The 23,505-nt window shown below is 45.0% G+C and overlaps 1 protein-coding gene across 1 annotated transcript; it reads right to left on the bottom strand.

Annotated features, from left to right (window-relative positions):
• Positions 1-977: 977 nt before the first annotated feature.
• GCHFR (GTP cyclohydrolase I feedback regulator) lies at positions 978-10,831 on the bottom strand. Its single transcript, XM_069729875.1, has 3 exons — positions 10,686-10,831; positions 1,734-1,828; positions 978-1,426 (listed from the first exon to the last, which is right to left on the bottom strand). The coding sequence occupies exons 1-3, from the start codon at positions 10,719-10,721 to the stop codon at positions 1,303-1,305; spliced, it is 255 nt and encodes an 84-aa protein (XP_069585976.1). The 5' UTR covers positions 10,722-10,831; the 3' UTR covers positions 978-1,302.
• Between the last annotated feature and the right edge of the window lie 12,674 nt (positions 10,832-23,505).

Here is a 23,505-nt window from a genome sequence, read left to right as displayed (position 1 = left end):
TGATGATGCTGGATGGAGCTCGGTCATTCCACCGCCTGCCCGATCGCCACGCCGGCACCACCGCACTTGACCAGCCTCCCCTGGAATTACAGGCGCACTACGGTGTACAGCAGAGGGAGCGCCGCTCCAGCAGGAAAAAACGGCGGTAAGACACCAGGTGATCGCCGTCACCTATTACTGGCTGCTAAACTTTTTATGGGAAGAAGCAGACTGGGTCTTTCTTCACTGCTTCTCCCTCGCTCACGCACAAGGCCCGCCGACCCTGGCATCGTGGCCCTTGGGGTGGGATATCCACCACGTCCGAAGCAGGACCCCCCGCTGCCAGTAATCGAAGCGATGGACCCCCGGCATCCCACGACGATCACGTTGCAGGTTCCCCGTCAGGGACAGGAAACCGAACTGGTGGGAGAGAGGTACCGCCTTTTTCACCTGTAGGTTTCCTGTCCCTGAGGGCGGATCCCTCTCTCCGTGGTGCCGTCATGGGGGTAAGAGTAATAAATGAACTTTTTTGAATTTACCAAATGGCTACAATGAAACAAAGAGTGAAAATTTTAAAGGGGTCCGAATACTTTCCGTACCCACTCTATATTTCCATTTCATTTGCCTTTTCTTGAGTCCATGACCCCTTAGGCCCCCTGCAGCCAACCAAGTTTATCAGACTAATACATTGAAAGCCTACTGCAAGGATTGGCCATTCATGTGCAATATGTGAGGGTCCAACCCCCGAGCTGCAAAATCGCCCCCTACTGATTACCCAATGTCGGCTCCTATCCTAGTAGATGGGAGCAGAGCTGCGGTTCTCTGCAGAGACCACTACACAGTGGGGTCTTGGCTCTGTGCAGTGTTTACACCCGGTCACGTCAGAACTAGTGACCGCTGAAGGGGAGGGGGTGTCTGGTGTCTAATCCCCAATGACAGAATTATGTTAAGCTTGAAATGGTTAGACTTCTTTATTAATTGACATCACCAATGAAATGTGCGATAGTTTTAAGCTTTATTTCTCAATTTGCTGCGACAGGAAAGATAAATTCCCACTCGGCAGATTTGTAAAAATTGCTACCCCTGTTCCATTCTTTCTAAACGATGCCTACGGAAATCAATCTAACAAATCTGCCACGTGTGAATGCACCCTGATGTGATTTGCATTGTGCCCTCATTCAGGAGACACTTGCATAGGGTCACACGAGTCCAGGATTTTATAGGTAGAGATTTCTTTGTAGAAAGTCCTGCAGATCTGTCCGCATTTTCAGTCCCACGCTCTGCTTTCGGACCATCGTTGTAAACAGCGGGAAGTAGATGTACCTACTCCTTATGCAGACACCATACAAGTGTTTGTCCAATCCCCGTCATGCTAATCACACGGTATCCAAGATTTTCAAGCCTGTCCAGTGTCACACGCGGGGGTTCGTTAACAACATATTCTGCACTAAAAAAAAAAAAAAACATTAATGCATACATCACAATTTTTTTTTTGTTTGTTTATTGGTTAAGAGGACATGTTATCACAGATCAAAGGTGACCAATTTTTAGTCTATTCTTATTTCCGCTGCTATCCATTACGTACACACACACACTAGCAGCAGTGCCATAAAAAACTCCATTGACTATAATGGGGTCCACTGCAGTTCCACCATTTTTGGTCAAATCTGCAACAGTGGCTCCAACTATTGATGTGAACAGAGCCTAAGCCTTCCCGGCAGACACACAATATTTTCATATAAAAAGTATCTTACAAATTATTTCCCAGCACGGTCCTTCTGACTGCTCCAAGTTGCTCCATTAACTGTGGATCAGAGCATTCATCCCCAACGATTGTAGGGCCGATTTCCTTAGAATAAAAAAACAAAAAACAAATGCTGATCACTTAATGTAATAATTTATGGAGAAATGCAGGTCACGTACAGATATTAAGGGGCACATTCATAGAGGCCTCTGCACCAGAAAAGTGGAGTAAAAGTCTCAAAATGTTTGCGCAGCAGGGAGTTGTGCAAAACATTTCTACTTTTGCCATTTGTTTAAAGACCAGGCAATTTTTAATTTTTATGTTTAAGATTTTTTTTTCTTCCCTTTTGTCCAAGCCCCATAACATTATTTTTTTTTTCCAGCAAACCCAGTCATATGAAGGCTTGCTTTTTTTTTCAGGACAAGTTGTGTTTGAGATTTTACCATTTAATGTGATGAAAAACGGTAAAAAAATGAGGAATGGAATGCAATGCCGCAATTTTTTTAAGGTTTTTACAGGGGGACAAAAATTGCAGTCTACAATATAAGGGCTCATGTTCTTGTTCCGCAGCCCAAGTTTTTTTTTTTTAAAAGGGTTTTTTCAAAATTAATAATGGACTATACAAAACGGTTCCTGTAGTGCCAGAAATTGATACATGTAGCCCTAGAAGATTGAATATATGTGTCCAATACCAGTCTGCTAGTCTTGAACTGGATTTTTGTTTCCACCAGTCCTGATCTTCCTGCTTGACCCATCATATTGGCCCTGAAGCCTTTACCTTCAGGGTCTTAACTTTGCCTCTCGCCTGGACTTCACGCACAGTTGGCAATTGTATACACAAGGAACAGAACTAAGAATTCCCTAAAATGTTGGACTTTAGCATCAGTCCCTATGGTGCAATACGCAATTTTCTAATATTGGTTACACAAAACATGGATAACACTCAGAGATGTTCTGTACAAAGCGATCAACTGGGAAAATAATGAGTTTATTGTTTTACAAGGACACAGCTGTGAGCGCTGATCTGCTCCATAGCCAGGGCTTCTCTTACAAGTTATATACAGATGTTTTATGCACGCACCCTGACACCAAAGAAGATGTAACTGATCTAAACTGACCACAAGGGACCTAAGGGCAATGTCATAATAAGCCCTCTGTTCATGGCCAAGTACATATTCACGCGGAGTCAGCCTGAGCCTAGAGACCCTTATTTTATTACAACTAGAACTACAGTGGCATGTAAAAGTTTGGCCACCCCAATTCAAAATTACTGTTATTGTAAATAGTTAAGCAAGTTGAAGATTAAATGAGCTCTAAAAGGCCTAAAGTTAAAGATGACACATTTCCTCATTCCCTTTGTATTTTAGGCAAAAAAAAAAAATTAGCATATTTTCCATTTTAAAAATGCCAAAGAAAAGCGGGCCAATACAAAAGTTTGGGCACCCTTGGATATTATTGTGCTCAGATAAGGTCTGAAGCCTAATTAGCCTGTTAGGTTTATGGCTTGATCACCGTCATTGTTAGGAAATACCAGGTGATGCAAATTTCCCAGCCTCCTCTAACCTTGTGCCAAAAAACAGCAGCCATGGATTCTTCTAAACAGCTGCCTAGCACTCTGAAAATGGTGGAGGCCAGCAAAGCAGAAGGCTATAAAAAGACAGCAAAGTGTTTTCAAGTTGACCTTTCCTTAGTTTGAAATGTAATTAAGAAATTAAAGTTAACAGGAATAATGGAGGTCAAGATAAGGTTTGGAAGACAAAGCAAAATTTCAGTGAGAGCTGCCCGTAGGCTTGCTAGAAAAGCAAATCAGAATCCCCGCTTAACTGCAAAAGACCTTCAAAAACATTTAGTAGACTTTAGAGTTGTGGTGCTGTGGGAGGAGTGCAAGATCTCCCATTGACCTTGCAGGTGGCGGTAATCATCTCTACTTGCCCATAAATTGTAGGTTTAGCCCAGAGTGACATGTTTGTCCTAAGTTGTAGGCTGGTGGCCCAAGAGTGGCATGTACAGTAGAGTTAGGACCCATCAGAGGGAGATCACCTTGCCGTGGTTTATGGGCACACATGAATTGGCCAATTTATGCGCTAAGAATCTTCATTTTATCTATAACTGTAAGTTTTATGAAAAAAAATTTTTGAAAAAATTTTTATGAAAAAATATTTTTGAGTAGTATGATTCATATCGAATATTTGTCTGTGTTTTCACATGGCCTAGATTCATATACATGTGCTGCTGTGTTTCTTTATATCTATATGATACAGCTTGCAGCTTGCATGTGTTCACATTGGGAGTGCTGGTTGTTTTTTTTTCTCTTTGTTTATGTTACTATGTTACTATGTTACTATGTTTAGTGTATGGATGTGGCTGCATCCAGACTGATCTTGCACTCCTACCATTGACCTTGCAGGTGGCGGTAATCATCTCTACTTGCCCATTAATTGTAGGTTTAGCCCAGAGTGACATGTTTGTCCTAAGTTGTAGGCTGGTGGCCCAAGAGTGGCATTTACAGTAGAGTTAGGACCCATCAGAGGGAGATCACCTTGCCGTGGTTGATGGGCACACATGAATTGGCCAATTTATGCGCTAAGAATCTTCATTTTATCTATAACTGTAAGTTTTATGAAAAACATTTTTTTAAAAAATTTTTATGAAAAAATATTTTCGAGTAGTATGATTCATATCGAATATTTGTCTGTGTTTTCACATGGCCTAGATTCATATACATGTGCTGCTGTGTTTCTTTATATCTATATGATACAGCTTGCATGTGTTCACATTGGGAGTGCTGGTTGGTTTTTTTTCTCTTTGTTTAGTGTATGGATGTGGCTGCATCCAGACTGATCTTGCACTCCTCCCATTGACCTTGCAGGTGGCGGTAATCATCTCTACTTGCCCATAAATTGTAGGTTTAGCCCAGAGTGACATGTTTGTCCTAAGTTGTAGGCTGGTGGCCCAAGAGTGGCATGTACAGTAGAGTTAGGACCCATCAGAGGGAGATCACCTTGCCGTGGTTGATGGGCACACATGAATTGGCCAATTTATGCGCTAAGAATCTTCATTTTATCTATAACTGTAAGTTTTATGAAAAAAATTTTTTGAAAATTTTATGGAAAAATATTTTTGAGTAGTATGATTCATATCGAATATTTGTCTGTGTTTTCACATGGCCTAGATTCATATACATGTGCTGCTGTGTTTCTTTATATATATATATATATATATATATATATATATATATATATATATATATACACACAGTGGGGCAAAAAAGTATTTAGTCAGTCAGCAATAGTGCAAGTTCCACCACTTTAAAAGATGAGAGGCGTCTGTAATTTACATCATAGGTAGACCTCAACTATGGGAGACATACTGAGAAAAAAAAATCCAGAAAATCACATTGTCTGTTTTTTTAACATTTTATTTGCATATTATGGTGGAAAATAAGTATTTGGTCAGAAACAAACAATCAAGATTTCTGGCTCTCACAGACCTGTAACTTCTTCTTTAAGAGTCTCCTCTTTCCTCCACTCATTACCTGTAGTAATGGCACCTGTTTAAACTTGTTATCAGTATAAAAAGACACCTGTGCACACCCTCAAACAGTCTGACTCCAAACTCCACTATGGTGAAGACCAAAGAGCTGTCAAAGGACACCAGAAACAAAATTGTATCCCTGCACCAGGCTGGGAAGACTGAATCTGCAATAGCCAACCAGCTTGGAGTGAAGAAATCAACAGTGGGAGCAATAATTAGAAAATGGAAGACATACAAGACCACTGATAATCTCCCTCGATCTGGGGCTCCACGCAAAATCCCACCCCGTGGGGTCAGAATGATCACAAGAACGGTGAGCAAAAATCCCAGAACCACGCGGGGGGACCTAGTGAATGAACTGCAGAGAGCTGGGACCAATGTAACAAAGCCTACCATAAGTAACACACTACGCCACCATGGACTCAGATCCTGCAGTGCCAGACGTGTCCCACTGCTTAAGCCAGTACATGTCCGGGCCCATCTGAAGTTTGCTAGAGAGCATTTGGATGATCCAGAGGAGTTTTGGGAGAATGTCCTATGGTCTGATGAAACCAAACTGGAACTGTTTGGTAGAAACACAACTTGTCATGTTTGGAGGAAAAAGAATACTGAGTTGCATCCATCAAACACCATACCTACTGTAAAGCATGGTGGTGGAAACATCATGCTTTGGGGCTGTTTCTCTGCAAAGGGGCCAGGACGACTGATCCGGGTACATGAATGAATGAATGGGGCCATGTATCGTGAGATTTTGAGTGCAAACCTCCTTCCATCAGCAAGGGCATTGAAGATGAAACGTGGCTGGGTCTTTCAACATGACAATGATCCAAAGCACACCACCAGGGCAACGAAGGAGTGGCTTCGTAAGAAGCATTTCAAGGTCCTGGAGTGGCCTAGCCAGTCTCCAGGTCTCAACCCTATAGAAAACCTTTGGAGGGAGTTGAAAGTCCGTGTTGCCAAGCGAAAAGCCAAAAACATCACTGCTCTAGAGGAGATCTGCATGGAGGAATGGGCCAATATACCAACAACAGTGTGTGGCAACCTTGTGAAGACTTACAGAAAACGTTTGACCTCTGTCATTGCCAACAAAGGATATATTACAAAGTATTGAGATGAAATTTTGTTTCTGACCAAATACTTATTTTCCACCATAATATGCAAATAAAATGTTAAAAAAACAGACAATGTGATTTTCTGGATTTTTTTTTTTTTCAGTTTGTCTCCCATAGTTGAGGTCTACCTATGATGGAAATTACAGACGCCTCTCATCTTTTTAAGTGGTGGAACTTGCACTATTGCTGACTGACTAAATACTTTTTTGCCCCACTGTATATATATACAGTATATATATATATATATATATATATATATATATATATATATATATATATATATATATATATATATATATATATATATATATCTATTCTATGTGTCCACATTTATTCTACCTATTCTACTGGAAGCTGTCAGTGTGATTTTACTGTACACCGCAATGAATTACCTGCTTTTCTCGCTAACACCGCTGCGTATTCCTCGCAAGTCACACTGCTGGTCCGTGTGTGATCCGTATTTTTGGGGCTTCCATAGACTTTCATTGACGTTTTATTTGCGCAATACGGTGACAAACGCAGCATGCTGCTATTTTCTACGGCCGTAGAAAGCCGTATAATACTGATCAGTTTAATACGGCAGATAGGAGCAGGGGCATAGTGAATAATTGTGCCGTATGTTTTGCGAGTTTTACGGACGTAGTTTCTGCGCTCTTACGTCCATAAAACTCGCAAGTGTGACGCCGGCCTTAGGGTGCGTCACCCAGTTGTAATCAATGTTACCTGTTTAGGGGCCCACTCAGAAGCTTCGCCCCCCGTGAACCAAAACCCTTGCTATACCTCTGGTTTCTCTACATTCATGGTTGCTCTAACCGCCTTCACTAGTTTACTTGTATCTTCTACTGGGAAAAAGGATGATGATGATGACAATGAAGCCTCTGTTTAGTAACCCCCTAACTCTCCATTCTCCATATTCTATCTCTTCCTCTGAGCTAGAATTTACGCTAGTCTCTCTTGCTGAGGTGCTGACTTTAATCCCCTCCCTAATCATGTTTTTCATATTCTCCGTGAGGGAGGGGAACTCTTCTGTCAGGGTTTTCTCAATGCATTCTTTACAAAGCTTCTTGGTGTAGGTGGACGCTAATCTACCCTTGCATGGGGCACAGTTTCTGTGCTTAGTCAAGTGACTTAGTCACTTTCCTAGGCCTGTCATATAAAAGATATAAAAAATACAGTTATTTAGGATGGTTTTCCTCCAGGGATCAACCCTGACTCACCACACTTTACACAGGACTACCGAGGTCGGAGGGGCTGCTTCCATAGGTTCTCCAGGCTGGCTGTTGTCCTCCACCTGGAATACCTTACTGCAGCATGGCCTTGAGGTAGAGGGGGAGGTTTTATCCTCTGCCACCTTCCAGGTCCGTCCCCAGATCGATTCAGGAGCAGGGGATGTGTTCCTGTTCCTCCCCTTTCCCTTGCTGTTGCTGTATGGGGATGCACTTAACCAAACCAGGTCGGGCCCCTAGAAGACACCCAGCCTCATTCTGAGGACACACTGCGTCATACCAGGTCGTGCTCCCGGTACACTAACATACACATACTGGCTTCCAGAAATGACGTAAGACATTCTGCTGGGTTCCGGAGAAGCACCTAGTCATGTCAGGCCGTGCCTCCCGTAACTGACATTGCAACTTCTCTGCCAGCTCCCAGGCATGCCGTGCTCCTCGAGAGATGTCCCTGCACGCTTCCTTCCCTGGCAGCACCAGGGAGCTGTAGAGTCTTTCTCAAGGACAGGAAACCACTGAAGTGTACTAGAGGGATCTTCCTTTTTAAAGCTGTAGGGTTTCCTGTCCTTGGGGCGGATCCTCTCTCTCCATGGTGCTTTCATGGGGAATGGGAAAAGAAGGGCACAGAAGTTCAGGAAAACATCTCACCAGCCATTAAGCATGAAGGCAGATCAATCATGCTTTAGGGTTGTGTTACTGCCAAAGGCACAGGGAACATTTCAGAATGGATTCAATGAAATCTCAACAAATTCTTGATGCAAACATAAAACCATCAGTGAAAAGGCTGAAGTTGAGAAGAGGATAGCTTCTATAAATGGATAATTATCCTAAACACACATCACAATCAACAATAGACTACCCCAAAAGGCGCAAGCTGAAGGTTTTACAATGGCCCTCACAGTCCCCTGATCTGAACGTCATTGAAAATCTGTGGATAGACCTCATAGCAGAGGATGCAAGATGACCCAGGAATCTCACAGAACTAGGAGGAATTCTCCATGAAGAATGGAGGAAAATAAGAATTGAAAGACTCTGGCTACAAAAAGCATTTACAAGCTGTGATACTTGCAAAAGGGGGGTGCTACTAGGTACTAGTCATGCAGGGTACACAACCTTTGCATAGGCCCATTTTTCTATTTTTTAAATTGTAAAAGATAAAAATATATATTTTTTGCCTATAATGCAAAATAAATGTGTCATCTTTAACTTTTAGGCCTTTTAGAGATTATTTTATCTTCAAAATCATTAACTGTTCACAATAAGAGTAATTTTGACCAGGGGTGCCCAAACTTTGACATGTCACTATATTTTGTGCTTATACAGCAATTAAAGAGGTTATATGATCTTCTGATAAGTCTGTAACTGCAGACCTCTGAATCCTGACAGCGTGCGGTGCCGGTGCGCAGGAATCTGCAATTTGCACCCTTGTGGCCACATCCCGATTTGACGTGCTTGTCCTTTCTCACCAGAAGTGCACTCGGAGGACGAGAATGTCTAGTTGGACAAGTTTCAAATCGTGTATGTGTGGTCAGGTGACCGGACAGTCGCACCAGCAATACAGGAGAATCCTGGAAGTCATCAATTGCTTGAACTTGGGACCTTCAGAGAGTTCCTAAAATCTTGACACGGATTTGCATCATATCGATTTGCTCATCTAAACTGTCCTTATAAAGACAGAAAACACTAGAACTTCCAGGGGCAGCCAAGTAAAACAGTGGCAGCTTTGCAGGGTTCATATAGTCGGTCTTCGGTGTCTACTCAAGCAGCAGAGCGTTAGTATGGCGTTGCCCAGGCAGTCCCCAAATACCGGCTGTGTAGTGTTTGGGCTACGTAAACAAATTGTGCCAAGCTCTCTGTGGTCGACAACACAGCCCATCTGCCTGCACCTTAAAGGAAAAGACCAAACTTGTCCCATCGAACCCTATGGGAGAGCTTGGCGCTTACACGTCTGCAAATATCTCAGCTGAACAGCGAGATATGGCAGATTGCTCTCCACAGTGAACCTGCAACATCCGTGTCTGAACACACTCCTATAAAGTCAGCCTCTAAAAGCTCCAGGGGACCGTATGTGTGATCTTTATAGGGGGCTACATCCCATACATGTGTCCGAACTGTCAGTACGGGCTGACCGCACGCTTTCTAAAATGTTCAAAAACTGAAAGTTGGAGCCTTTGTGAATATGAGGATGCTACAGCATTTTGGCACCAGACACAAAAACAAAACAGTGCGATTGATCCTAATCATTGATGCTTTTTCCTCATTTTGGACAACCCCCCGAGCCACCAGGACTGACACTGTATCATTAACCATCCTCCCTGTGAGCCGGCACAGACCGGCAGAAATGTAATAATCGGAGATACAGGCGGCTCTGCTCCATTTACGGAGAAGACCTGAGGCAGATACCAACAGAAAATGTCTTGTCGGACCATGACCTTGGCTTTTTTTTTTTTATATTTGTCTCGCTAATATCCCTCCAATGAAATATAGAGAATTCTGTATAACATCACTAAAACAAGACATAAGGCAGGCGGATAGATAAATGATATAGATAATAGAGAGATGATAGATAATAGATAAATAAATGCGAGATAATAGCTAGATAACCGATAAATAGATAAACAATAGATAGATGATAGATAATAGAAAGATAGATGGTAGATGATAAATAGATAATAGATAGATAATAGTGATGATAGATAAATAATAGATATAATAGATAGATGATAGCTAGATAAGATTGGTAGATAGTAGATAATATATAAATCGATAGATAAATAACTAGAGATGATAGATAATAGATCTATAGATGGAGCAGACAGCCTTTGATGATCTCATTTCTGCCCAGTTGTTCTCTCTCTATGTCAGCTCTCTTATATGGCATCTCTCGCTGTCAGCAGTGGAGCTGGTGGCTGCAGTCAGGGTTCTATGTATAGGAGCACACCAGTGCAGCAAGTACAGCCCCATCTACACACGTACAGGACATGCGGTAAGTGAATGCGGATTGTACCCAGCAGCAGACAATAATGAATGATCCCATGATGATGAGAACACACGCGGTGCCGCAGAACACAGTGTACACTGAGCGCTCACCATGCGGATCTGGGTGCTGATCAGTATGTAGGGCATGATGCCGCCGCCTGCTGCTCCTGCCCGGCCGCCGCCAACTCTCCGCTGTCACTGCTCCGCCGCCACCATCACCGCTGCTGACCTTCGGCATCCAGACGCGCCTCCACGTCTCCACCAATAGGAGGGCGCACTTGTCGGTGACGTCATGAGGGGCGTTACCCGCTCCGTCGTTTTGTCAGGTGGAGGTGCGTGCTGTAGTGCGGCGCAGGAGTCGGAGACAAGACGCCATCAGTGAGGGCACCGGCCGGAATCTCACCGGTTACAGCGCAAACATGTCCTGCAACCTTTTCATTAGTTTTATTCACATTTTTAGACATTTAAGAACTAGAATATTTGAACTCTGCCCCAGGGACCACCGGACACCCAGGGACCACCGGAAAAAGTTTTTGTGGCCGTTTTCTGAGCGTGTTTCCCCACAATTTTCAGACCGTTTCTTTTCATACCATTTTGGGGACCTGCAGCATTTTCACTTTTTTTTTTATTGCATTTTTTGGTGAGGTGTTCAGCAACAAGAAATGGCAATTCTGGCTTGTGTGTTTTTGGGTGTTTTTTTTTTACTTTTTGGGTCTTGCACTTATTTTTTATTTAAAATGTATTTTTTGTAAAATGTGAAAAAGACTGTCAAAACAAAAAATGTTACGTTTTCTATTGTACTGTTTATTAAAAAAAAATAATCCTTCAGCAGTTCTCCTATGTAATCCAAGAGCAGCATGATATAATGCCCGCTCAATCTGCAATAAGCTTCATGTGATTCATGACCTTTTTCTCTCTCACAAGCTTGCCTTCCTTGGCCTCACAGAAACATGGCTAACACCCTCTGACACCGCCTCTGCTGCTGCGCTGTGTTACGGCGGCCTCCACTTCACCCACACCCCTCACCCCGGCAACAGACATGGTGGAGGAGTGGGCCTTCTCCTTTTAACTGCACCTTTAACCCAATCTCACCTCTACCCTCCCTTATCCTCCCCTGTTTTGAAGTCCACTTTGTCCACAGCTACTCTCCCTCCAACCTCCAAGTGGCCGTCATATACCGACCTCCGGGCCCGGCCACTGCTTTTATTGACCAATTCTCCACCTGGCTCCTTCACTTTCTCTCTGCTAACATTCCCACTATCATCATGGGTGACTTCAACATCCCCACTGATACCCCTCAGTCAACTGCCTCCAAACTTCTGTCCCTTACTTCATCTTTTGGACTTACTCAGTGGTCCTCCGCAGCCACCCACACAGACCGACATACCCTAGACCTGGTCTTCATCCGTCTCTGCTCTCTATCTTCATCACCTCCTCTCTCCCCCTATCCGACCACCATCTGCTCACTTTCTCATCCCTGTCCTCCTCACCAATCACCCATGTCCAGCAATATGCGCACCCCCGCAGAAACCTCGCATACCTAGACACCCACACACTCTGACCCTATCCTACTAATGGCATCTATTTCCTCACTCCACGACACTGCCACTGCTTTCTACAATGCCACTCTCGCATCAGCTATTGACACAGTCACCCCTCGCTTTCATGGCAGAGTGCGACATATCAATAGACAACCCTGGCACAATAACACCACTAAAAAGCTCCGGCAAGTGTCCAGGGTGGCAGAGCGGTGTTTGAAGAAAACACATTCGCAAGATGACTCCACTGCATTCACACAAGCAACACTCGCTTTTAAATCTGCTCTCACCTCTGCGAAATAAGCCTACTTCACAACCCTCATATCCTCCCTATCCTACAATCCCAAACAGTTATTCAAAACCTCCTCCACCCCCCACTGCCCCCTCCAACCTCCTTTATCTCTTCTGAGGACTTTGCCACATACTTTAAAAATAAGATCAACCAAACAAGGCAAATCTTTATTGTTCAACCACCACAACCCCTTGGTATACCAGACCAATGCCCAAACCCCATAACCTCCCTCTCCAAGATCACTGAAGGGGGGCTTAATTGTCTTCTCTCCAAATCGCACCTCACCAACTGTGCGCTTGACCCCATCCCACCTCCTCCCCAACCTCACGACCACACTTATCCCATCCCTAACCCAACTCTTCAACTTATCACTAACTTCTGGCACCTCCCCTTCTGCTTTCAAACATGCCACAATCATGCCTATGCTTAAAAAGCCAACCCTCGATCCAACTGCTATGTCCAGCTATCTCCCAATATTGCTGCTCCCATTCGCTTCCAAACTCCTGGAGCAGCACGCCCACGCTGAACTTTCCTCCCACCTCTCATTTAACTTGCTTTTTGACTATCTACAATCTGGTTTCTACCCCCATCACTCAACTGAGACTGCCCTGACCAAAATCACTAATGACCTACTTACAGCCAAAGCTAATGAACAATACTCTGTACTCCTCCTTCTAGACCTGTCCTCTTCTTTTGACACAGTTGACCACTGCCACCTACTACAGATCCTCTCCTCCTTTGGCATCAAAGACCTCGCCCTATCCTGGATGTCCTTATACCTTTCCAACTGCACATTCAGCGTCTCCCACTCCCACACTATCTCCTCATCCCACCCTCTATCTGTTGGAGTCCCCCAAGGCTCTGTTCTAGGACCCCTACTCTTCTCAATCTACACACTTGGCCTGGGTCAACTCATAACGTCCCATGGATTCCAGTACCACCTGTACTCTGATGACACTCAGATCTACCTTTCTGGCCCAGACGTCACCTCTCTGCTGTGCAGAATCCCGGAGTGTCTATCAGCCATATCCTCTTTCTTCTCCTCTCGCTTCCTCAAACTCAATGTGGACAAATCTGAACTCGTCATCTTTCCTCAATCTCATAGATCTTCCATACCTGACCTATCTATCGCAATTAACGACATCACGCTTTCCCCCATACCGGAACTCCGCTGCCTCGGAGTAACCCTTGACTCTGCCCTGTCCTTCAAACCGCACATCCAAGCTCTTTCCACTTCCTGTCGCCTCCAGCTCAAAAATATCTCCAGAATCCGTCCTTTCCTCAACCGTCAATCTACTAAAATGCTTGTGCATGCCCTCATCATCTCCCGCTTTGACTACTGCAGCACCCTCCTCTGTGGCCTCCCTGCTAACACCCTTGCACCTCTCCAGTCCATCCTTAACTCTGCTGCCCGACTAATTCATCTCTCTCCTCACTACTCCTCCGCTTCCCTTCTCTGCAAATCTCTGCACTGGCTCCCATTCCCTCACCGTATCCAGTTCAAATTACTAATACTGACCTACAAAGACATCCATAACTTGTCTCCTCCATATAGCTCTGAACTAATCTCCCGGTATCTTCCCTCACGTAATCTCTGGTCCTCCCAAGACCTCCTTCTCTCCTCCACACTTATCCGCTCTTCACCCAACCGCCTCCAAGACTTCTCCAGAATATCCCCCATCCCCTAACACATCCAACTATCAACCACATTCAGATCCTTCAGACGGAACCTGAAAACCCACCTCTTCAGGAAAGCCTAGAGCCTGCACTGACCCCGCTGCCTCCTCACTACTACAGAAGCTACCGCCTCACCAACACCGGAGCTCCTTCAACCCTCAACCTATTGTCTCCTTCTCCACCATCCTGTAGATTGTAAGACCGCAAGGGCAGGGTCCTCGCCCCTCTGTATCAGTCTGTAATTGTTAGTTTGCTTACTGTAAGTGATATCTGTAATTTGTATGTAACTAGGGTTGAGCGAAATGGATCGGACAAATTCAAAAATCGCCAACTTTCGGCAAAGTCGGGTTTCATGAAAGCCGACCCGATCCTAGTGTGGGATCGGCCATGAGGTCGGCGATCTTTGCGCCTAAGTTGCGTTTCGTATGCAGAGTGTGGGCAGCGTGATGACATAGGTCTCGGTCCCCACCATCTTATAGAAGGGCATGACAGTGATTAGCTTGCTTTCTGCGGCGTCACAGGGGCTAAAAAGGGGCGTGCACGCCAACCGCCATCTTACTTCTGCCGATCGTAGCATAGGGAGAGGTTGCTGCAGCTTCAGCAGAAGAGATATAGTTAGGGAGGGAAGATTAACCCCGAAACTGCTTGTGCTGTAGCGATTTCCACTGTCCAACACCACCATTTGTTTGCATGGACAGTGGAGGCTATATTTTTGTGCATCAGCTCTGTAGCTTATTAGGCTGCCTTATAAGGCTCCCTGGTAGCTGCATTGCTGTTTGCACACTGCTGTGCAAACCAACTGCTTTTTTAAAAGCAAAAATCCTGTTGCTCCTTTCTGCACAGTTATCTTGTTTATTTGTCCACACTTTTGTGTGCAGCAGTCTTTTTTTATTGCTGCCATACTTTTCCTGAGATCATTGTAGGGAGATTGAAATTGTACTACAGTCTTTGTATTTTTTCATATATCTTCCAGCCACTTTCTGCCACTTACATTGCGTTGTCTTATACACTGGGCCTGAGTTTTGGGTCAGTCTCCCCCCAAAAAAGGGAGTTTCAAATTCTCACAAAGTGGATCTACTGCAGACCTGTTAGTTTGGTGTATGTCAGCCAGCCACTTTCTGCCACTTAGATTGCGTTGTTTTATACACTGGGCCTGAGTTTTGGGTCAGTCTCCCCCCAAAAAAGGGAGTTTCAAATTCTCACAAAGTGGATCTACTGCATTCCTGTTAGTTTGATGTATGTCAGCCAGCCACTTTCTGCCACTTACATTGCATTGTTTTATACACTGGGCCTGAGTTTTGGGTCAGTCTCCCCCCAAAAAAGGGAGTTTCAAATTCTCAACAAGTTTATATACACCTTCTACCTTGTTTTACAGTACCATATAACGGTTGTTATTTTGGTTAGATTTTCCAAAAAATGAGGACGTCTCGAGGAAGAGGCCGTGGGCGGTGGTTGCCAGCTGGTACTGATGGTGGTGGTGCATCTGGTGGTAGTGGCAAAAGCACTATAGCACCTAAGGCTGGAGGTGTTGAGCCAGCATCATCGTCTGCCTACACAAGGCCTCGAAGGCTCCCTTTTCTGGGAGTAGGAAAACAGCTTTTAAAGCCGGAGTAGCAGGAAAAAGTTTTGGCTTTCATTGCTGACTCAGCCTCTAGCTCTTTCGCCTCCTCTTCAGAAAGTTCCAAATATAAAAGCAGCGAGTCGTCAGTGGATGCTCCCGGTCAGGAACAAGACGTTTCCTTGTGTCCTTCACCCAAACCAAAAGTGAAGGATGCGTCAGGCGACACTACAGGTTACTCCATGGAGCTCTTTACACATACCGTGCCTGGGTTAGAACAGGAAATTGTTACCTGCCCATTCCAAGATGAATCGGACATGGAGTGCACTGATGCACAGCCACAGCTAGATTATAATGCTGTTCCATTGACTCAGATCACTACATTGCCCTCGCAGTGTACTGAGCCAGAATCTGACCCTGAGGAGACTATGGTGCCCCGTCCCGAACGCTATAGCACCTTACACGGTGACACAGAGGAAGGTGCACATGACATTGAAGAGGAGGTGATAGATGACCCAGTTGTTGACCCAGATTGGCAGCCATTGAGGGAAGAGGGTGCTGCTGCCAGTAGCTCCGAAGCGGAGGAGGATGATCCGCAGCAGCCATCTACATCGCAACAGCTGTCATCTGGCAGGCCCGTATCAGGCCAAAAACGTTTGTCAAAAACAAAAACCAGTTTTAGGACAGCATGGTCATCCGGTGAAAGTAGCACAGCGTGCAATGCCTGAAAAGGTATTCCATAGTAGGAAGAGTGCAGTGTGGCAATTTTTTAACCAAGATCCAAATGAACAGTCAAAAGTTATCTGTAAGAAATGCTCAAAGACCTTTAGCAGAGGGAAGAATCTTCAAAATTTAAATACAATGTGCATGCTTAGACATTTAACCAGCATGCACTTGCAAGCCTGGACTAACTACCAAACGTCCTGTACCGTTGGTGCACCTGCTCAGAATGAAGGTAGTCAGCAATGCTACATTGCTTCCCTTACTGTAAGCCCACCGCTTAGGACACCACCAGCAGCAAATGTGGAGGTATCATCGCAAGGCCAAAGCAGTCAGGGAATCACAAGGTTATTTGTAGGAAACACTGTATGTAGGCCAACATCGAGAATACCATCACCAACACTCTCTCAATCCGCCTTGTCCACCAACACCACCACCACCGCTAGTTCCACCACATGCACCTCTCCAGTCCTGCTCACCCTACAAGAGACTCTCGTTAGGAAAAGAAAGTTCTCATCCTCTTATCTGCGTACACAGGGTTTGAACGCCCACATTGCTAGACTAGTCTCGTTAGAGATGATGCCCTACCGGTTGGTTGAAAGTGAAGCTTTCAAAGCCCTGATGGCCTACGCAGTACCACGCTGTGACCTACCCAGTCGACACTTCTTTGCGAGAAAAGCCATCCCAGCCCTCCACCAGCATGTCAAAGACCGCATTGTCCATGCACTGAGGCAGTCAGTAGAAAGGTGCACCTCACAACAGATGCATGGACCAGTAGGCAAGGCCAGGGACGTTACGTGTCCATCACGGCACACTGGGTTAATGTGGTGGATGCAGGGTCCACAGGGGACAGCCATAGTGGGACAGTTCTGCCTAGCCCATGGTCTAGGAAACAGTTGGCTGTAGGCGTTCGAAACCCCTCCTCCTCCTCCAGTAGCGAAAGCTCGTCCACAGAGCGCAGTCACACAACCACTCCATCCGCAGCTGCCAGTGTTGCACACAAGGTGTCCCATTATCGAACAGCTAGTGGTAAGCGTCAGCAGGCTGTATTAGAAATAAAGTGTTTGGGCGACAACAGACACACCGCACCGCGGAAGTACTGGCCGAGTACTTGCAGCAACAAACTCAGTCATGGCTGGGCAGTGTACATCTTGAGGCAGGCAAGGTAGTCAGTGATAACGGAAGGAATTTTATGACTGCCATAGCCCTTTCAGAACTGAAACACATGCCTTGCCTGGCTCACACCTTGAACCTGGTGGTGCAGTGCTTCCTCAAAAATTATCTGGAGTTACCAGCCCTGCTCCTGAAGGTGCAAAGTGTTATGATCAGGTGGCCTTGGAGCAGCATGAAATGACTTTCGCTGGAGCAGTGGTAACTATACTGACCGCAAACCCTGATCCTATCACCGCAACTAGAAGTAGCCGTGGGGTGTGCCTAACCAGACCTAAACACCTCGACACAGCCTAAGGACTAAATATCCCTAAATATGGAAATAGGAAAACTCTCTTGCCTCAGAGTAGACCCCCAAAGGATAGGTAGCCTCCCACAAATAATGACTGTGAGTAGGAGAGGAAAAGACACACGCAGACAGAAAACAGGGATAAGCAAAGGAGGCCACTTCTACCTAGATAGGAAAGGATAGTACAGGATACTATGCGGTCAGCATAAAACACTACAAAATATCCACAGCAGAAAAATACAAAAATTCCACCACCTAACTAAAGATGTGGAGAGTATATCTGCGACTCCAGCGAGTCCAACTAGACTGAGAAAAACATCAGGCACAGTCTAGCAGGAACAAAATAGAAACAAGATAAGCACAGAAAATAAACACACAGCAGTGTGTCTAAAAAAATGAAGCAAACACTTATCTTAGCTGAATTGGCAGCAAGCAGGAGAGGCCAGGCAGAGGACCAACACTTCCAAAGGAACATTGACTACTGGCAAGGACTAATGAGTCCTGCACAGCTAAATACCCCAGTCAGAATTGCAATTAGCAGAAACACCTGTTCAAGACTGCTGCTCAGGAATAGCTGCATTACCATCAACAACCACCGGAGGGAGCCCAAGAGCAGAATTCACAACAGTACCCCCCCCCCCTTGAGGAGGGGTCACCGAACCCTCACCAGAGCCCCCAGGCCGGTCAGGACGAGCAAGATGAAAGGCACAAACCAAATCAGCGGCATGGACATCAGAGGCCGAAACCCAAGAATTATCCTCCTGGCCATAACCCTTCCATTTGACAAGGTACTGAATCTTTCGCCTCGAAAAACGAGAATCCAAAATCTTCTCAACCACATATTCCAACTCCCCATCGACCAACACAGGGGCCGGAGGATCAACAGAAGGAACAACGGGCTCCACATATTTCCGCAACAAAGATCTATGGAAGACATTATGGACAGCAAAAGAGGCTGGAAGCGCCAGACGAAAAGACACCAGATTAATAATCTCAGAAATCCTATAAGGACCAATAAACCGAGGCTTAAACTTAGGAGAAGAAACCTTCATAGGAACATGACGGGAAGATAACCAAACCAGATCCCCAACCCGAAGCTGGGAACCAACACAGCGACGTCGGTTAGCAAAACGTTGAGCCTCCTCCTGAGACAACACCAAATTGTCCACCACCTGAGCCCAAATCTGCTGCAACCTGTCAACCACAGAATCCACACCAGGAAAGTCAGAAGACTCAACCTGCCCAGAAGAAAAACGAGGATGAAAACCAAAATTACAAAAAAAAGGCGAAACCAAAGTAGCCGAACTAGCCCGATTATTAAGGGCAAACTCGGCCAATGGCAAAAAAGCCACCCAATCATCCTGATCAGCAGACACAAAGCATCTCAAATAAGTCTCCAAAGTCTGATTAGTACGCTCGGTCTGGCCATTTGTCTGAGGATGAAATGCAGAAGAAAAAGACAAATCAATGCCCAGCCTAGCACAAAAGGCCCGCCAAAACCTAGAAACAAACTGGGAACCTCTGTCGGACACAATATTCTCAGGAATACCATGCAAACGGACCACATGCTGAAAAAACAACGAAACCAAATCAGAAGAAGAAGGCAATTTAGGCAAAGGCACCAAATGAACGATCTTAGAGAATCGGTCACAAACAACACAGATAACCGACATCCTCTGGGAAACAGGAAGATCGGAAATAAAATCCATAGAAATATGCGTCCAGGGCCTCTCAGGGACCGGCAATGGCAAAAGCAACCCACTAGCACGGGAGCAACAAGGCTTAGCCCGCGCACAAGTCCCACAGGACTGCACAAAAGACCGCACATCACGCGATAAAGAAGGCCACCAAAATGACCTACCAACCAAGTCTCTGGTACCAAAAATGCCAGGATGACCAGCCAACACAGAACAGTGAACCTCAGAAATCACTCTACTAGTCCATCTGTCAGGAACAAACAGCTTCCCCACAGGACAACGATCAGGTTTGTCAGCCTGAAATTTCTGAAGAACCCGTCGTAAATCAGGAGAAACGGCAGAAAGGACCACCCCTTCCTTCAAAATACCGACTGGTTCCAAGACCTCAGGAGAATCAGGCAAAAAACTTCTAGGGAGGGCATCAGCCTTAATATTCTTAGAACCCGGAAGGTACGAGACCACGAAATCAAAACGAGAAAAAAACAAGGACCATCGAGCCTGTCTAGGATTCAACCGTTTGGCAGACTCGAAGTAAATCAGATTCTTATGATCGGTCAAGACCACAATACGGTGCTTAGCTCCCTCAAGCCAATGTCGCCACTCTTCAAACGCCCACTTCATAGCCAACAACTCCCGATTGCCGACATCATAATTGCGCTCAGCAGGCGAAAACTTACGGGAAAAGAAGGCACACGGTTTAATTAAGGAACCAACAGGATCCCTCTGAGACAAAACAGCCCCTGCCCCAATCTCAGAAGCGTCAACCTCAACCTGAAACGGAAGAGAAACATCCGGTTGACGCAACACAGGAGCAGAAGTAAAACGATGCTTAAGTTCCTGAAAGGCAGAGACAGCCGCAGGGGACCAATTCGCCACATCAGCGCCCTTCTTCGTCAAATCAGTCAAGGGTTTAACGGGGCCGCCGGGTGAAGTGCAGGTCACTCCCCCTTACACTGACCATGGGTAAGTGCGTTATTACAGTGGCTTAATGGCGAGTTTTGGATCCTTCTATTTATATAGGGACGGCTTATAATGCCATGATTTGTTATAGGGTCCCATATACCGCCACTTTTTCTATCTTTGCACTCAATTCTCATGTTTTGGGATGTATTGTGTGACTTGCACCTAATCCGGCATACCGTTATGCTTTCTCCTTGACACCTCTGTGTTGGTATATATTGTTTACCGCATATATACATATAATTATTTTGGATATATTTACATTGTGCAGTTTATTCAATAAAGTTTGTTATTGGTTTTAAATATAGTGATTTGGACTTTTGTACTCCTTTGTCTTTTGGTTGTATGTGATTGGAGTTGTCCATCCAACTGGACACATTCGTGGTGTCTAGGGAGGGATATATACCCTCAACTACATGATTTATTGGTGTCTTTTGATTATACATATATAAGGGTTCAACCACGCTGGAAAAATTAGCAATGAAACGGCAATAAAAATTAGCAAAACCCAAAAATTTCTGAAGGCTCTTCATGGATGTGGGCTGAATCCAGTCATGAATGGCCTGAACCTTAACCGGATCCATCTCTATAGACGAGGGAGAAAAAATAAAGCCCAAAAAGGAAACCTTCTGCACCCCAAAAAGACACTTAGACCCTTTCACAAACAAGGCATTGTCACGAAGGATCTGAAATACCATCCTGACCTGCTGCACATGAGACTCCCAATCATCGGAAAAAATCAAAATATCGTCCAAATATACAATCAGGAATTTATCAAGATAATCCCGGAAGATATCATGCATGAAGGACTGAAAAACAGATGGAGCATTAGAGAGTCCGAATGGCATCACAAGGTATTCAAAATGGCCCTCGGGCGTGCTAAACGCAGTTTTCTATTCATCACCCTGCTTAATACGAACAAAATTATAAGCCCCCCGAAGGTCAATCTTAGTAAACCAACTAGCTCCCTTAATCCTAGCAAACAAATCGGAAAGCAAAGGTAAAGGATATTGAAACTTGACCGTGATCTTATTCAAGAGGTGATAATCAATACAGGGTCTTAAGGAACCATCTTTTTTAGCAACAAAAAAAGAACCCCGCTCCCAACTGTGAAGAAGATGGCCGAATATGCCCTTTCTCCAAAGACTCCTTAATATAGCTCCGCATGGCGGTATGTTCAGGTACAGACAGGTTGAAAAGTCGGCCCTTAGGAAACTTACAGCCAGGAATCAAGTCAATAGCACAATCGCAGTCCCTGTGTGGTGGAAGGAAACTGGACTTGGGCTCATCGAATACATCCTGAAAATCAGACAAAAACTCCGGAATTTCAGAAGAGGGAGAAGGGGCGATAGACATCAAAGGAACATCATTATGAACCCACTGACAACCCCAACTAGTCACAGACATGGACTTCCAATCCAACACAGGATTATGTACCTGCAACCACGGAAAACCCAGCACGATAGCATCATGCAAGTTATGCAACACCAGAAATAGACAATCTTCCTGATGGGCTGGCGCCATGCGCATGGTCACCTGTGTCCAAAACTGGGGCTTATTTTTAGCCAAGGGTGTAGCATCAATGCCCCTTAAAGGAATAGGGTTCTGCAAAGGCTGCAAGGGAAAATCACAACGCTTGGAAAACTCAAAGTCCATTAAGTTAAAGGCGGCGCCTGAATCCACAAACGCCATGACAGGAAATGATGACAATGAACAGATCAAGGACACAGATAACAGAAATTTAGGTTGTACAGTACTGATGGTAAATGAACTGGCGATCCTCTTGGTCCGCTTAGGGCAGACAGAAATGACATGGGAAGCGTCGCCACAATAATAACACAACCTATTGAGACGTCTGAAACCTTGTCGTTCTGTTTTAGACAGAATCCTATCACACTGCATAGGCTCAGGAATTTGCTCTGAGGATAACGCCATAGTGCGCACAGTTCTACGCTCCCGCAAGCGCCGGTCAATCTGAATGGCCAGAGACATAGAATAACTCAGATTGGAGTGTGTGGGAAACCCCACCATAACATCTTTAACGGATTCAGAAAGACCCTTTCTGAAAATTGCCGCCAAAGCATCATTATTCCATTTAGTCAATAAAGACCATTTTCTGAATTTCTGACAATACAATTCTGCCGCCTCTTGACCCTGAGACAGGGCCAACAAGGTCTTCTCAGCTTGATCCACCGAATTAGGTTCATCATACAGTAATCCTAACGCCTGAAAGAAGGAGTCTACATTAAGCAAAGCAGGATCCCCAGATTCCAGGGAAAATGCCCAATCCTGTGGATCACCACGCAGCAGGGAAATGATGATTTTAACTTGTTGAATGGAATCACCGGAGGATCGAGGTTTCAATGCAAAAATCAGTTTACAGTTGTTTTTAAGACTCAAAAATTTGGACCCGTCACCAAAAAACAAATCAGGAGTAGGTATCTTCGGTTCTAAATCAGGAGTCTGAACAATGTAATCAGAAATACCCTGTACTCTAGCAGCAAGCTGGCCTATACGAGAAACTAATTCCTGAACATTCATGCTAGCACAAGGCTCTTCAGCCACCCAGAGATAAAGAGGGAGGAGAAGACAAAACAGACTGGAGAAAAAAAAATGGCTCAAGATCTTTCCTCCCTTCTTCTGAGATGCAATTAACTCATTGTTGGCCAGTAGTACTGTTATGATCAGGTGGCCTTGGAGCAGCATGAAATGACCTTCGATGGAGCAGTGGTAACTATACTGACCGCAAACCCTGATCCTATCACCGCAACTAGAAGTAGCCGTGGGGTGTGCCTAACCAGACCTAGACACCTCGACACAGCCTAAGGACTAAATATCCCTAAAGATGGAAATAGGAAAACTCTCTTGCCTCAGAGTAGACCCCCAAAGGATAGGTAGCCCCCCACAAATAATGACTGTGAGTAGGAGAGGAAAATACACACGCAGACAGAAAACAGGGATAAGCAAAGGAGGCCACTTCTACCTAGATAGGAAAGGATAGTACAGGATACTATGCGGTCAGCATAAAAC

Source organism: Ranitomeya imitator, chromosome 1 (assembly GCF_032444005.1).
Source record: "Ranitomeya imitator isolate aRanImi1 chromosome 1, aRanImi1.pri, whole genome shotgun sequence".
Lineage (NCBI taxonomy): Eukaryota > Metazoa > Chordata > Amphibia > Anura > Dendrobatidae > Ranitomeya > Ranitomeya imitator.
The sequence above is the reverse complement of the archived record's forward strand: the minus strand, read 5'-3'. Positions and strand labels throughout refer to the sequence as shown.